The 16,571-nt window shown below is 39.4% G+C and overlaps 1 protein-coding gene across 2 annotated transcripts in view; it reads right to left on the reverse strand.

Moving 5' to 3' along the window:
- Positions 1-16,571, reverse strand: part of CBFB (core-binding factor subunit beta) — a 37,531-nt gene that overhangs the window by 7,638 nt on the left and 13,322 nt on the right. The window contains exons 4-5 of one of the 2 annotated variants that reach the window (XM_086847347.1): positions 11,149-11,265; positions 6,949-7,044 (exon numbers count right to left, since the gene is read on the reverse strand). In XM_086847347.1, coding sequence (XP_086703473.1) covers positions 6,949-7,044; positions 11,149-11,265 — 213 coding nt within the window. Of the gene's footprint in view, positions 1-6,917; positions 7,045-11,148; positions 11,266-16,571 lie in introns of both variants that reach the window. The other variant, XM_086847348.1, reaches the window with a different exon arrangement.

Consider the following 16,571-nt stretch of genomic DNA (forward strand, 5'->3'; position numbering starts at 1 on the left):
CAGACCCACAGCAAGAAAAGCAATGAACTGAAAAAAAAAGACTGGCCCTGCCTCCAGTAACCCTTACTCAATAGAAGGGCAGGAGAAACTCAGCCTCAGAACTGGAGTCAGCAAAACTGGGGCCCTACAGCATAGTGAGAATGTCAACTTATATATAATAGAACTTCTTTGGTCACAGCTTGATGAAGCAGCCCATGTGCTTTCTGGTCTCTGGGGGCCTTGCACAGAGACTCTCAATCTTCACTTCTCAGAACTTTAGCCACAGCAGCACCACTACATACTGCATCCATGAGCCACTGGCAGACAGAGGGGATATGATCTTTACCACATTCCTAGCAGGCATAGCTATCAGCAATAGACTGCATGGCCTGGATCCAGTCTCTGCAGTTGCTTTGTTTGCTGCCCATAACATCCATTTTGCTATCAGCTCTCCTTTTCACTGAACCTGGGAAGAAGTAGCCTTGATCTTTCTTAATTATAATGTCAAGCACTACTTAAATTATGCAAATAATGGAAAACAGTCTCTCAAACTTGGCAAGGGATCTGGATGTTAGACTGAAGTAACTGTAGAACTATTAACGCCATGAATTCTATACCCAATGCTCTTTTTTATTCCTACTTCCATTCCAATTATCTTTCAAGCTCACTGGAAATTAAAATAAAAAATTTTCCTGACAAAGGCACAATAAGAGTAATTTAGCGCTTGCGTCCATCAAGACTTAATTTGAAACTCCTATCTACTTCCCAGAAACAGACTAAAAACACACATGAACTGTGTTACCTGCAGAGCCTGCTCTCCCACAGGCTGTGAGAGAGCTCCAGAGCATGACCAGGCCAAGCAGCACACCTGCTCCCTTGACCCCCAATGCACCCCCTCACCTGAAATCTTTGCAATGGTTGCAACTTTGTTTAAAAGTTATTCTGGAGGCAATGATTCTGCTGCCCCAAATGGTAACTGGACCAAGGTCACTGCAAGCCAAGGAAGGAAAAAGCACAGCAGGAATAGGAGGTGGCTCTGAAGAGCTTTGAGTAGAGACTGAAATTTTTACTTTCATATTAAAACTTCCTTTCCAAGGGACAAAAAAAGCTTGAAGTGCTCCCTTTTAGAAAGTATTGTTTGAAAGCTGGTCTAAAGGTTATAAATTTATAATTAATATTGATTGCCTCCAGACAGTATTCCTCTGTTGCTCAGCCCCTTTCTAACCTTCATTGACTGAAGAAGACGCTTATATTACAGTATTCCCTGATTTGCAAGATCGATCTCCTCCGTCCTACAGTCAGCATTGATTCTGTACAGCACAAATTGTTTTTCTGATCTATGCATTCCGTAGCACTTTTGCACAACCACCAGCTATTAAAGTTCTTGTGAAGCAAACCAGTCATAACTTAACTGGCCTACTTGTACTGGGCTGGCACTGCAGAACCTTTGGATGCAACACTCCCACTCCAATGCCTCTTTCTCAGTTATGTTGTATCCATCCGGCATCTAAAGAAATTATTTATGGTTGTATACAAGCATATATCAAGTCTACACTACCCACTGCATATGAATAATTAACAGTTTGGGATTCTTTCATAATCAAAAAGCTGTGTTAAAGGTTAGATACAATTTTTCTATCATCATCAGTTTGGAGAGTACATACAATAAACACTAATTAAATTAATTCCAGATTAATAAGGAAAAAAACCTGTTAAAATCTGAGTCTGATGAGAAAATTTTTTTTAAAAATCCCCGAGCCAAAATTAAAAACAAAAAAAATCCCCACATACTTATTGTAATACTATACCTTCTTCTGAAGCCAGTTATATTTGAGAAAAATATAATTAGTTAGAGCATTTATTTACACTAGGAGTTTCATCTTAGAAAAAAATTAAGAAAAGGAGAATAATTTCACTGTCTAAAACCTTGGGAAGAACATGAAAGTCAGTCCTACAACTTTATTTTCTTTCAACTGTAAACTGTTTACGCTAATGTAACAAAATCCTGTTTGTTTTTTAAATGTTCCCAGTTTCAGCACAATTAAATGAAATCTATCTTGCTCATTTAAACTGGTAATTCCCAACAAACAACAATAATATGTAAAAACGTAGGGCAGGACACTAAGGCATGGGGTTGGTAGAGGTTTTTGGTGCCTTGTATCGACAGGGATTACCTCTGGAAGAAACAGAAGCTCCAAAACAGGGGTTTTTTTCAGCAAAATGAAGGTTTTTAAAATGGGAATTTCATGCAGTTTCCCAAAACGTCTCTGCTTAGCCATTAATGTATTTTATATTTAGCACAAGACCACAAACAGACAGATTGCTAGAATAGAATGTTTTAGGAGAGCAAACCACCCTGTCTCTTTACTCACAGTGTTGCTAAAATAAAGAGCATGGCATAACATAGGAAATGAACACAAAGTAGAAAAATACAACATTTCAAAAACACTGGTTGAAGAAATTACATTGGAAGACTGAGAACAGACCCAACCCATCCCCAAGGAAAGCCATGGAGACATCCTCAGCCAAGCTCTGGGGAACACAGCCGGACAAGCTCCTCACACAGATCACTGCAAGCCTGAAATTACAGTTTGTCAATACAAAACAAACCTTCACTAAATACCCCCACCTGCACAGAGCAACACACCAGAGGACCCTTCTCTTTACCCACCCCCCTTGAAAACCCTGTTTTGTGCCATCTGCTCCAGCAAAGAGCTGGCAGGAGGCACCTGCTTGCAGCTTTTCCGCACTGACCACGGGCTATGACTTCCAATAGATTCTAATTTCACCAACTAGGGGCTGTTTAAATCTCTCCAAGCCATTCTGGACAGTGTAACACATTTTTGCATCATGCCACTATGACAGAAGACTGAAAAACAAGCAGAAGTTTTTCCTGGAAATTCACGTCTAGACAGCAGCTTCACAGTAATTTCTGCAGAACATTTCCTATCCTGACTCTGAACTCTGGTCATTCATAGTGAAACCACACCAGAGACACTCGTACTAACTCTCTCAACCACGACACAAGGAGATAAAGATAGTGAAAATTAAACACCTGCCTCACCAACATCCCTTCAGTCTCCTTGCTCTTCTGGTTTGGCAAAGGGGAACGTACAAATACTTCAAGTTCATACGCTTCATTTTTTTTTTTTAGACAATAATCTTTTAATGGAGATAAGGTCTTTCATAATGTGTATTATTAAACATTCACTGTCTCAGCATTCCAACATTTTTGTAAAAGTAAAAGCCATTGGGATACCTTATTAATTTTGAAGGCACTAAGAACACTCACTGACTTCAAAAGCATCTTTGAAACCAAAGAATCCTGGACAGTGGGGCTGGATTTGCAGTATCTGATGTCATCGAGCTATACAAGTTGATATAAAAACTCAAAAGCATCTTGTATTCAAAACAAACTATGTTAGAAATGTAACAGAATGCAGTTGTACTCAGAGGTGCTTAAAAACTTCAATGAAAATTCCTAAATCCACTCCCACCCTATTTACATCAGACTGCTGTAATTGCACAAAAACTATCACCTTTGATAATTCATGCACAACCCACCTCAGATGCCCTCAGATGCAAAGAATATGTTAATTAAAATAAAGATCTGATTTTCTAAACTAGAATGGAAGGGATTCTATATGCTGAAAAGACAGCAAACAATCCTCACAACACCCTGAAGGGTTTTTTTGCCTTTTTTTTAGGGGGAGAATTTTTTTAATTGGTTGGGGTTTTTTTCCAAGTTACTTAGAAATGGAAATTAGCAAAGTGATGATTTCTAAATTGTTACTGCACTTGCAATTTTTTTTCTTTGCAAAGTGTCACCCATTCCATAATCCAACTGCCACATACAAGCCACTTTAACATTGTTTTCAATGAGTTACCACTGATCACTTCTATGTGGGGAGTTTTTAGTCTACAGACTTTATTTTAAGTCTACAGAAAGACTTAGAATAGGGAATCTTTTTTAACCAGAAAGCTGTATAAATAAAGAATTGAATCTGATCATTTTCATATGCTGCCAGGCTTCAGATGGATAAATATTTCCTAAGAGCTGGCGCCTCTGTTTTCGGTAGGAGTGAGTGGAATATTGCAGGATTCCCCTTCCCTCCCCCACTGAAGCAGAATCTGGTCTCTATTAAAGGCATTTTGACTGTAATTCTACTGTCAGAAATATCCTGATTTTCTACAGTGTTGCAATTCTTAAAACCATCATTAACACTGATGAGATCCTGTTCCACATCTGCCAATTCTGAGTTTTACTGCCTATGCCAAGCATGGCAGAAAAGTAAAATCTAAAACTTTAGTAAGGATGAAAGATATATAGAAATCATATTAGACCGATCATGAGGAAAGTATCTTCATTTGTGTGTAGCATAACATACATAAAAATTCACTCAGCACACTTAGAACTGGCCTTTTCCATATAAAAGCCTCCAAGTACCATCTTTGTAGTGAAAGCAAAGATACTGCTGGCCCCATAGAAATTACAGAAACAGAACACAAGGGAGTCTGGATTAAAGTTTCTGCAGCTGTCAGCAATGCAATCATCAGAAGGGTGCCACTGACAAACTATTTCCAAGCTGACTGAGCATGTCAGCATCAGAAAATTCAATACAGGCCACAAATACAACAAACACGGGAATGCACTTTTATGCATCACTTTCTGTTGAGAATTCAGTACCAGGATCACGAACACCAGGTGCTTACTGATTAAAGCTCATTTGATTCTGCCCAAATGCTGCATTAGACTGAAGGTAAGGCTAACAATGAATGATTTGGAAATGTGATTCCTCTTTAGGAATGCATTGTAAGTCTATTTCTGCTCTCTCCCACCTCATCCCAAAAGACCCTAATTTTTATGCAGTCCTAAGATCCAGAGTACAAAACCTTGTCTGTAAACATTCCAGATATATGTTCAGGACATCCTATCCCAAACACAGGAATGAAAACTGAATTGTAAAAACCAATTATAGACCTATGAGTACTGGAGGAAAAAAAAATCTCTTGGTTAGACATATTAAACACACACAGTAAAATAAATAGGACAGTATGCAAAACAATGCATTGCAATTATTAAAGATTTGTATTTGACATCACAAATTTGAAACAACCCTTAATATATAACTTTTCATTCTGCTTAAATATATTTCAAATCAGTAATTTTTTCTTTTCTTCCTTTCTGTAGGTGATCTACACCAGTGCTTTAGAGCTGGGACAACAACTATTGCTGTTTCAAGAGAAAATGGTTACTAACAGCTAATAAGGACATCATTTCATAGCAACTGCCTTCTGCCTTATTAAAAGCAAGAGTGTTTCCAGAAGTTATTGAACCCAGCTCCTGCAGACAGCCAAGCATGTTGCCTTTTGTGTCTTGGTGTCATGAGTTTTGATGTCTGTCATGAAGCCCCAGATGCTCAATATTACCTCAATCTCACTGTTAATTGAGGTAGTGATTTTGCACAGCCTAGCTGCAAGTAAGTGTTTTCTACACTTGGAGGAAAATTAAGTCTCTCAGAACTCCAGAAGTTATTTCACAGAGCCTCATTCTTTTTTAACCTTCAGCATGGTTTCTTTGTAATAAGAGGCGTGGGGATGAAGAGCACAGTGCAAGGAGAACATATCAAAAAAGTTTTAAGCACATTAAGGTCAAAGACGTAAGATTGGACCTAAAGTTCCTACTGCATTGTTAAAACTAAAGCAGGCTGGCACAGGTCCTCATGAACAGCTTAAAGCTAATTCTACCTTCCTTCTGAAGTGAACTTAAAAGCAGGTTCTAGCCACGCTGTGACAGAATTATTCAGGCAATCCAGCTGCTGTTCCAAGAATCCAGTGGTAGCAAGGCCCCCAAGGCAAGGATTTTACCTTTGTTACAGCCGACATCTGACCTGGCTGCAGCAGTGTTTGCAAGGAGACACACTCCAGCCACTTCAAAGAGAGAGATATTATCCTCTGTGCCTATCTGTTCCCTCTCATTCTTATGCTCAGTGCCTTCCAGTTGTAGTTAAGGGAAGAAAGTATGTCTGATCATCCCAATTACCAGAAAGGATGTCAAAAGAAAAGTAGCTTAGCAATAACAATAATCAAATTTTCTAAAAACCATAGAACCAACCGATTGATCATATTTGATTACAGTTAAGTCAGGCTGTACTGATGAAGCAGGAAGTAAGAAACAACATTAGTTAAGGGAAAGAAATTCAAAGGCTTTCTGTGTTCTCCCTGTTCTCTCCTGACCTGCAGCCTGCCTTAACTTGCCAACTCTCCTTATGTATTATTACTTGTCCTCTTACAGCTCTTGCCTTTCTGACATCTCAGAGCAGCTGGTTTCCATTCCCTTTCCTGGCTCTTCTTTTCTCAATCCCAGTAATTTTTGCTTTCATCAAGAATGAACAAGATTCAAGACTGTGGGGCCCTGAAGAAGCAAAGAACAAGACAGGGAAACTAAACCAGTGAAAAAAAGGAGTGAGACTTCCCACCAGTAAGAAAAAGGTGAGAAGACAGTAAAACTAGCCTGTACAAGAAAGCAGACTGTGGCATCTGATTAAATTGGCTAGTAATTTTTCCCACAACATAGAAAAAAAAGCTCCAAAATTGTGCCCCCGCAGCTCCCAAAGCCTTTTCTGTGTTCATGAGAAATGCACGAGGCAAAAGGTCCCTCTCTCAGCTATCAAAGTATCATTTCAGAGAGAAATGGCACTGTGAATAAATGTATTTACAGCTTAAGTACTTACAGAAAAGATCATCTACAGAAAGGAAAAAAAGTACATGATCAGAGAATTCTTATCAAAACTTTAAAAACTTGAAATCCATTTTACAAGAGTAAAAAACAATGCATTTTGCAATTTTTATATAACAGCACTGAACAAACAAAATACACGACATTGTACAAACAGACAAATAAATGAAACAATCTAAAGTTTTGGGAAAGTACTAACCAGTTACTGACAGCAGCTGTGAAACCCTCACCTCCATTTCCTCCCGATGAGACCGGTCTCTATCCTCGAATTCACGAGTTCTTCGTCGAGCCTCCTCAAAGGCTTGTTGTGCCAATGCATCCTCCTGCTACCAAAGCAGATGACACAGAGTGACACAAAAGGTGACTCTCATTTCCACCAAACCACATTTCTTTTGGATATTAACAATCCCTTGGCAGCAAAGTCAAGTATGTCCTGCAGAACCTGCTAGAATACAGGCGAGTTCCAGCAAATGTCAATACAGGTTAATGAACTATTACTCACCTTTACTACAGCAATAAGAGATAACAAAAGCTGGAATGCAGATACTCCTAAAATATATTTTCAAAGGAGAGCTGCTGCTCCAAAGTAGTTTAAATGCTGCTGGGGTTTTTTTTAAGGCTAGGAATTCTCAGAAGTTCTATGTAAAAGGCAACAGATTTTATTCTTCTTATAAAAGCCATTTTGAAGACTGTATTCACAGGTATAACTAGACAGAGTCCACTAGCATCACTATACAGACAGTGGTAATTTAATTCTCTTGCATTTAAAAGTAAGTATTATGGAAGTTACAATCCAAAGAAATCCTTCATTTTATCAAAAGCTTCTGCAGCTGCATCAGTATGAACATTCTTAATACTTGTGTATCATTTATATTATTTAAATTTAGATGGAATTTAGGAAAGTGCAAAGCAGAAATTATTCCTCCAGCAATTTGCACACATTCCCACACAATGGAGGAGAAACCTGCAGGTTTTCAACAATAACTTAGGCACTGGAAGAGATTTAATAAACTAACACTCAAAAAAAAAAATCCTTCAAACTATATTTTCTATTAGAACATGTTTTAAATAAAGTGCTAGTAACATGTGGAGCCATTATTAATCAGTTTAGAAGTTATTTTTCTTAGAGAGACCTTTTAACACATTTACTGCTCCCCATCAGAATTAAAAAAATTTCAGAATTGAAGAGTCCCATCTGAAGAGGCTCCACAAACCAGGAAGGGATAAACTGTATTGATTCTCCCTCCTTCCAGCTCTTCAACTGTAATTGCTACTAATTCTGCTTACAATACCTGCATACATGCAAATGTTATTTTAAAGTTGCTAATTTTAAAAAAAAGCTGACCTTGACTGTTAGAGGACATAAACATGTAGAGAGCATAACTAAGTTTTAATATACCTGGGGACTGAGTGCATAAATTTTTCAATTTAAGATAAAGCATCCCCAGCCTGAGAACATGTTAAATTGCCTTTTTTGCCGTGGGCACAATCTCAGGCCCTGGAGCTGCTCTGTGAAATGATGGGAAGGGGCTCCCTCGTGGCCCAAGGCAGGGAAACACAAACAGCTGCCAATCCCAGCCTCTGCCTCGCGCCGTCGCTTTCTGGGGATGCGTGTGCAGTGTTTAAAGCTGCCAACAAGATAATACTTTAACACCATATTTTTTTTTAAGATTAGAATTTTGCCCTTTACAGCCATTTTAATGTTCATACAAGGCATAGAAACCAGGGTCAGAGAGTGGAAAGGAAGTTTGTTCTTAATAATGCAGAAGGTTAGAGAGAAAACATAAGCTTGTCTCCTGGATGACTCCAGAAAAGCTGCCTTAGTTCTAGTTTACAAAATACATGTATGTCTTTATTGCCATCTTTTTAAAATCAGACTTAAATAGAAGATTCTTTTTTTTAATCAAAGGTTTTTGCATTTTACCATCATTTAGAGCGGTCATGAAATAAAAGGCTGACATACAGCCTTGGACGAAACATTTTAAAGAAATGGTCATAACCAAAAGAAACTAAATTAGAAATTCATGGGAAAAAAATCAGTATGTCGACATCCAGAATGAAGATGTGTTGACAGCTGAAACACTGGTTTGCTCATATCTGAGAAAGGGGATAAGAGCACCAGAACTTTTTCTTAGTAAAACATAAAATTCTGCTCTGCTCTTGGTGATACATTATAACAAATCAACCAACAACTCAACCTTATACAACAGAAATTTAAGAATTTTTTTTAAACATGTCACTCAATTCTACCTAGTAAATTCAGCTGTATGAGACCAAATAATTTATACATCTTAGTTTCATTCTATAAAAATGTTCCTGGTATAAATTTACAAAGAAAAACAAGAATAAGCAAAACATGAGCAACAGAACAAGCAATCAATATGACAACAGAACAAAATTAAACCTCTCAGTCCAGAAAAAAATTAAAATTTAAAAAAGAGAAGCTTACACACACCCACACTTATACACAAATCCTCACAGCAGCACAGTAGGAAAAGACTTGGTGAGATAGCAAAGTGCTCTACTACAGAAAAGGTGAAAAGTACTGAAGACAGAAACAGTCTCTTAAAGACACTCAAATATCAAATCCAGGGGAATTTCAGCCTCAAAGAGGAAAGATATTCAAGTATGTATGTACAACTTTGTGTATGTTGGTCCATCAAAGTCTGACCAAGCAGTGGAACCAGGGCTTTCAGTAACAAAAAGTTAAGATCACTTATCAGCAAGACATGGATAGGCTGTGGATTAAATGGAAAAAAATAGTAGCTTGACAGGTACAATTAAAATACTTCAATGTTAACACATGTGGATTCTCTTCCTAAAGTATTTGTTGACCTGGTAAAGGGCAGTATGTTTTCCAAAGAATGACAGCAAAGAAAAATTTTATTTGATCCCAGCATTAGTATGAAGTGGTAAGAGAGAGGAAAATGCAAGAGCACTACATTTGCTTAAGACAACCTTCCGAAAAATGAGGGGGGTGTGAAGAGCAGCTGGACCTCTTACAAAGGACAGTGGGTACACAGGCAATACTGCATGAGGCACTTAAGCCCCCTCTGACATCCGTTTTACTTTGGGATCAAAGTCAGCAGTTCAGTCAACCACCACTGGCAATATTACAACAGTTTTAAACAGGGAAGCAGAGTGACAGATACAGGAAAAAGGAAACTGAAGAATATAAAAGATGGTCCAAATGTTTACAATACTAACACACGTAAGGGTGCAGACACTCCTGTGTCTGTATAGATTTTTTATGACATGGGGCACCCTTAGGTACTACTATTGTAGCGAATAGAATGACCACTGATGACCTCAGAGTTGTGAAAAATCACAAACTAAAGACAAGTTACACACCTGCAACGGAGTGTAAACACCTCTGTAGATGCACACAGTGCAACAGCTCCAGCTCAGCACCCTGTACTCACTACTCAAGAGAGCGCTGACACCTGAGAGCATGCACCCATCCCCTCACACACACAAAGAGTAAATCACAACCACAGTGCACAAAACACTTTCTGAAGACAACAAAAGGGAATTGTTAAGTGTTGTTAAGACAGCATATACACATTGGGAAACTAAAGTAATCCAAGCACTTGCAAAAACATTTCTTGGGAAATTAGGAAGAGGAAAATTAAACCCACAAGTCACACGACCCCTCTCCTTTCTGGAAGGGTGCCCACTTTCTTCAGGCACTCTCCAGTTTTGGAAAGGGAGACATTGTCTCCTCCTGAGTCCATGTTCCCATCAGCCTGCTCTCAGTTCAGAAGTCCTGCTACTTAACGTTATGTATCAAACTCACTAACAATAGATTAAGAACCTTGGGATTTCAGGGCTGTACACTTCTCCTAGCTGTGTAAGGCATTACAGCCTGAAGGCCTCCTAATCCACAGCACTGACCCTGCTGCAGCTGGAACTGAGCTCGCTCAAGTCACTGACACAGCTTTGCAAGAAGCGAATGCAGAGCAAAGAGTGGATTTCAAATTAAAGCTTTGGTCTGCGGCTTTTCTTATGGATTCACAAAGGGTGGCAGGACTATTCTCTCTTTCTAGACACAAAGCATTTTGATTCAATCCCAAACATTGTCACATTAACATCACCTCATTAATGTGCAAATTAGTTTCTTAAGTTAGGGAGAGGCAAAGCACAACAGGATTGCTCTTGGTATTTTGGAAGAATCAAAATTTTAAAATACTTTATTACTCTGCAGCATGGTAACAGCGCAAAATCACTCAAAGTTGTAAATTACAAATTATTCCTGCCCCTAACATTTTGACCTAATGTAGCTAAACTAGTGTTTTGCTACAACCACATATTTCTGAACTTCCATACTGCAAGTTTTTTTTTGGAGTTTGTACGCAAAGTGAAGGCAAAAACTGTGTTTTCCTCCAGAAGAATAAACAAATACGAAAGTAGCCAAGGGCAGATTGTCTTACCTGCGCTCGCTCTTCATCAAATTCCAGGCAGCCCATACCATCCAGTCTCTGTAGATCTATCCAGCCTTTCCAGATTACACAGACACCATTGAGAATCATAGGTGCCTTCAAGTACACCTGGAATAAAAGCAAAACATATGCTATGAATTTGCAAGCTCTTACACATGTGTCTGCACAATGAAAATACCAATCCAGGAAGCTCCTATATGTATTCTTAGAAGAACATCCAAACCAGCTGGTAACATGAGACTCCATTTAACAGCTTCTACTGCTTCCTCTCCAAGAACTCATTTTAATCAAGTGAGTGCTTTAACTTTTGCCTACTGTACTGGATGGAATAAATTTAAGCTGTGTTCTCATTTTACAAACTGGCGTGCACCAGGATTTAGTTAGAATTCTTACTGCTGCTGTTAAAACTAAAGAGTTTTTCTTGTCAGCTTACCTCTGTGTCACAAAGGAAGTGGCATGCTGCCAGTCAGGGAGGATCTGACACCACATCTAAATAGTTAAACAAGCACATTTCTTCCTACTCCCAAAAAACACTATTTTATCCCAATAAATGAGTGATTTCAACAAAGACCAAGTACTGGTTTCAGTCCTCCTCAAATTTAAAAACTACTCAGAGCTCAGTAAAATACACGATATACACATTGTGCTAAAAATAAAGAAGTCTTCCTGTGTCAATTCTAGCACGTGTGCTAGGCTTTCCAAAACAAGCAACACCAGCTGATGAAAACCCGAGTACAGCACCAATATGCACCGTGCCTTGTGCTGCAGCACGCAATAATGCATGATCCTAAGGCCCTGCATCTAGATAACAGTACACAATACACTGATGTCACAAGGCAACTTAGAATCAAATACAACACTAACTGCGTTTGACATGTTATACTTAATGACATAAGTCTTAAGCAAAATAAAGGGTCACAGCAAAATTAACTGAGTTACACAGAAAAGGAAAAAAAAAATTAAAAATCAACACTCAGTAGTTATTCCAGCCTACTTGGCAAGTCAAAACCTCTCATGGAGCAGGAGTTTGCCTGTGTTGAATCACCAGAGAGGGAAACCTGCACACACGCCTGCACCCACTTCAGATTGAAAGACTGCTTAGACATTCCAAATCCATTTGAGTTTTCTCAGCCTTCAGGAGCAGCTCGGGCTCAGCTAGGTAGGGGAACTTTCAGACAGCACTTCCTCTAACAGTTCTAAATTAATCCTCTGGCAAATCCTCATCAAAGCGTAATTGATGTTTAGCACTATAACGCATTTCAAAGCACTCCCACTGTGCCTACTTGCTCAGTTCCACACTTACCAGCTAAGGTCACTCAAGCAAATAAAGAAAGGGCTTGAGAAGCATGAGGCACAGAGGAAGGGAAGCCCCCCTCATGCACAGGCTGTGCTGGCAGAATTAAGCACTGAACAACATGAAAGGCAACCCATGAGTGGAGAAAAGGGAACAAATAACATGAATCAAACTGACAAACAAGTAATGTTATTTGCCAAAGAAAACAAACATTTGATCTCCAAGCCTGATTTTTACAACTTATAACACTTTGGTATGAAGTGACACAGCTTTAGACCTTTTAATTAGTACAACATGCAGCAGCTCAATAATGAGGCAATAAATGTTATTTGTTTGAGCTTATCTTCTTCCCACCAGCACTTGTACTGCAGGGTCTCTGCTAAGAGCACAGGCTGTTTTTCTGTGCCTGCACTCAGCCCATCTGAGAGTCATCACACCCCAGCCTGGCGTGGGACAGCACACCAGACACATCTACTGGCCAACAGCGTCTGCGAGCAGAGGTGTCAGAACCAGCATGAGTAAGATGTGGACTACCAGGAAACCACTTCCCACAGCTCTCACTTCAAGATTAAACATTTCAAACATACAAAATACACTGCAGCCCTATCAGCACAGTCTTCACCCATTCATCCCGTAAGAAACAAACGGAAGATGCAGCATCCATTTAATAGATGTATTTAATGAGTTGAGAAGGGCAAGACAGTTAAAACAGCCACTCTTAAAAGTCACAGTTAAAACTATCATTCTCTTCTAAGGCAAATGAAGAATAATTCAAAAGGGGAAGGCAGTATAAACTAACCTTGGGTCTGTAAAGACAAAAAAACCCATACTCTAATGCTGGTTATGTTTTGCAGGAGCAAACAAGCTGAGCAAACAAACTGTGCTGATCTTCATTTAGGATTTACCTCTCACTCAACCTCCCCTATCCTTGTGATCCACAACAGCAGCCTGGGACATCAAAAGTTACATAGGCCTTCCCACAGATTACAAAACTCAGCTTTCCAAGCTGTCCAGGAATACTTTTTTGTTTGTTTCTTTCATAAGTAAAATTATGCTGCCATTTCAGTGGCCGTTCAACTGCCTTGGTCACTGCAGCTGCCAGTGCCTTACACACAAACTTCCTGCCTCGGTGCAAACAGCAGCCAGCTCACACAGCTGCTGAGGGCTCAATCCTTCTAATGCCTCGTGCCCGAGCAGCACTGCAAATTCTGTGAAGGTCTTCAGAAGTCAAAGGGAAACAAGTTGACAGAGCTGATGTGATTCTTGATTCCTACAATCTGCCCTGAGCATGCTGGCCAACAGCTGAGCTGCTGACACAGCAGCTTGGGAACCTCTGGCATGAAGCCTGACCTTTCCAGATAAAGTAGTCTGCCCTTGCTCCTGAATCAGAGCCCTGGAAGCCTGACACCACTGGATCCAGGAGGTCTTCAAAACTCTGATAAACAAACATTTTTCACTTCTGAAAGCATGAATTCCTTCTCCAGATACTCCGATTTTTGAAATTACCACATAATCATTCAAATGTAGTAATCGTTCATCTTGAAACCCCACGAGCTTATGCAGAAACTTTTCTCTCATTAAAACACAATAATGCATAATGTTACTTTTTAATTTATTTTAGAGAAAGGAATTTAAACTCCTTTTCCCCCCTCTCCTCTTTCAGGAAAATGGAAACCACCTAAGATTATAGCCAAAAACGTTTAACCACATATTTCCTTCTTTTCAGATAAAGCCATGCTGGTTCCCTTTCAACTTCTGAACTTAACAGAATTATTAATAAATTACTGCTCTGTCTGTGAACACATTATCTATTATGGCACCTCAAAATCCAGCAAAGTGGTCTTCCAAAAAATTTCTGAATTGTCTTCTCTAAAAATTGCATCAAGACAGTCATGCTAGGAGACCAAGGGCAAAAGCTGCATTATTTCTAAAAAGAACCAAAATTTCCCCCGCTCGCTAATAGCATAGAAGTAGATAAAAGCATGTCTTTGTTAGAACAACTCTTTCAAGGTTTTATTGCTAACCCCAGATTACCTGCATTTAAATCATTTTATAAATCCTCCACGCACCTCTGGGTACTTTTCATAATAATGCCTGGCAGCTGGTGATGTAAAAGTCAAGACACAGGTGAAAGCACTACAGAACAGAAGGAAGGACGAGAGGTTGGAAGTCAGGCAATTACCAAATTCATATTCAGTGGACAAATTTAATGCTACATAAAGAAACACCAGCATAGGGACATACAAAATGAAAAACTAAATTATGCAGCAGCCTCTTATCCTATACACAGTCTATCCTATAAACCAAAGGAAGCATGGCTTTTCTGCCACTGACAGTGGACAGTTGTGTAACTAACTTAAGAACCTCTGTATGCATGTTGAAGGTGAGACTAAGTTCTCTCTCATTTTGCACCCTTATTTCCCACACACTGGCAGAGCCAAAGCTTTGTTAGACTAGGAGACCTAGGTAAACTATAATATGCAATTTTTAGTTTAAAGCAGTTGAATTTTTGTTCAGGTGGCTATTACAGAACTAATTTCATCTCAGATGAAATCTATTTCAAACTCCTATTACAGACCAAAGTAGCACTAGAATTTTTTAAATGAAAAACACAGACATGCTACTTTTATGTTTGAAACAGGCTTTTAGTATTAGAACAAATATTCTGCTTGCTGACTGAACAAGCAGCAAGAACACACATTCCTAACTGCTGGCAGATTATCTGGACAGAGGACAAACAGCACCATAAACACACAAACTTGAGAAGGTGCTGCATGAATAGGCTTAGTTGGGCTCTAAGCTGTTGAGCAGTGTTTGTGCTTCCTTGGCCTCCCTGCTGGCTTGTTCTCAAAGACCTCCTGCCACACCTTCAACATATAGTTGTTGAATAGTATATCTCACCTTCCCTTTTGTATTCTTTTGACTAATCTGTTATTTCTTTTCATCTGCATTTAAATGAGCAACCCTCTCCTCCAACTCCAATTAACTGGGAGTTATCTCTGTTGTTAAGAACAGGTAGGGACATGGCTCCTTTAACACCATTCATTCATACTTTAAAACCCAAACTAGAGGACAATTCTTAATTACTTTTTAAAAAGCTACTGTATTCTAGCACAAGACAAAAAACCTCAGTTTCACATCCTATTTTAGTCATCTAGTAAACCCTTATCTCCCAACAGCAGGGTATTCAACTGATCTGCTGGAGGTATGCTATCTGTGTGCTCCATCCACACATCCTGCAGTTACAGAAAATGCTCCTTCTCCCTACAGCAACTGAGCCATTTCCTCCCCCAGTGCTCACACACAGCTCTCACCACCCACCCACTAATGAATCAGCAGGCTCACAACAGCCAGCACCACCGAGGAGATCACTTCACCCCCCAGGAAACACCAGTCCCCAGTGAAGTGGTGCAGTCCCCTCCCTCCCGTTTTCATTTTCCCAGCACACTGGAGCAAAATGCATTCTTTCAGAAGAGGCTCAGTTCTGACTCACCCTCTGCCTCATCACGCACACACATGCCCATTCATAGCGAGCCACGTCCGTCCATCCATCCATCCCACTTCTGATCCCACCTTCCCCTGAATCATACCCCATTTTTAAATACTTAAAAAGCAGTCTCCCGGGTGATTTCATGTGAAACACTGACCACTAAGAAAGAAGCAGCTTCGAACCTTACTCCACACTGTTAAATCGGGAAAGACTAGCCTCGCTATTTCAGCTTCTCAACATTATCTGTATACACTAGCAAGTGAAAGGAAACAACCTGTACAAAATGTTCCAATGAGAAATTATGTATTCAACTGTTTCCTTTAACAGCAACAGCATATGATTATATACACAGTTTCATAAATCAGATGCTGCAAAATCTTGTCACAGAGATGTGCCACGACTGCTCTGAAATGTAAAGTTGCATCAGTTCCATTCCTGTATTCCCCCCAAAACACAAAGACTCACTTTCATATCACAGACAGCCTGGGTTTCAAAGAGGGGGCAGAGCATGAGAGAGGAAGCAATCTATGAAATGCAAACAAAAAGAAAAAAAAAAAATTCTAAAACTTTTCAACAGAGCTTATACACTAAAATCCTCAAGTATTTGGGGAATGAAACAGAATAGAAACT

This window comes from Cyanistes caeruleus, chromosome 12 (genome assembly GCF_971803275.1).
Source record: "Cyanistes caeruleus chromosome 12, bCyaCae1.hap1.1, whole genome shotgun sequence".
Taxonomy (NCBI): Eukaryota; Metazoa; Chordata; class Aves; order Passeriformes; family Paridae; genus Cyanistes; species Cyanistes caeruleus.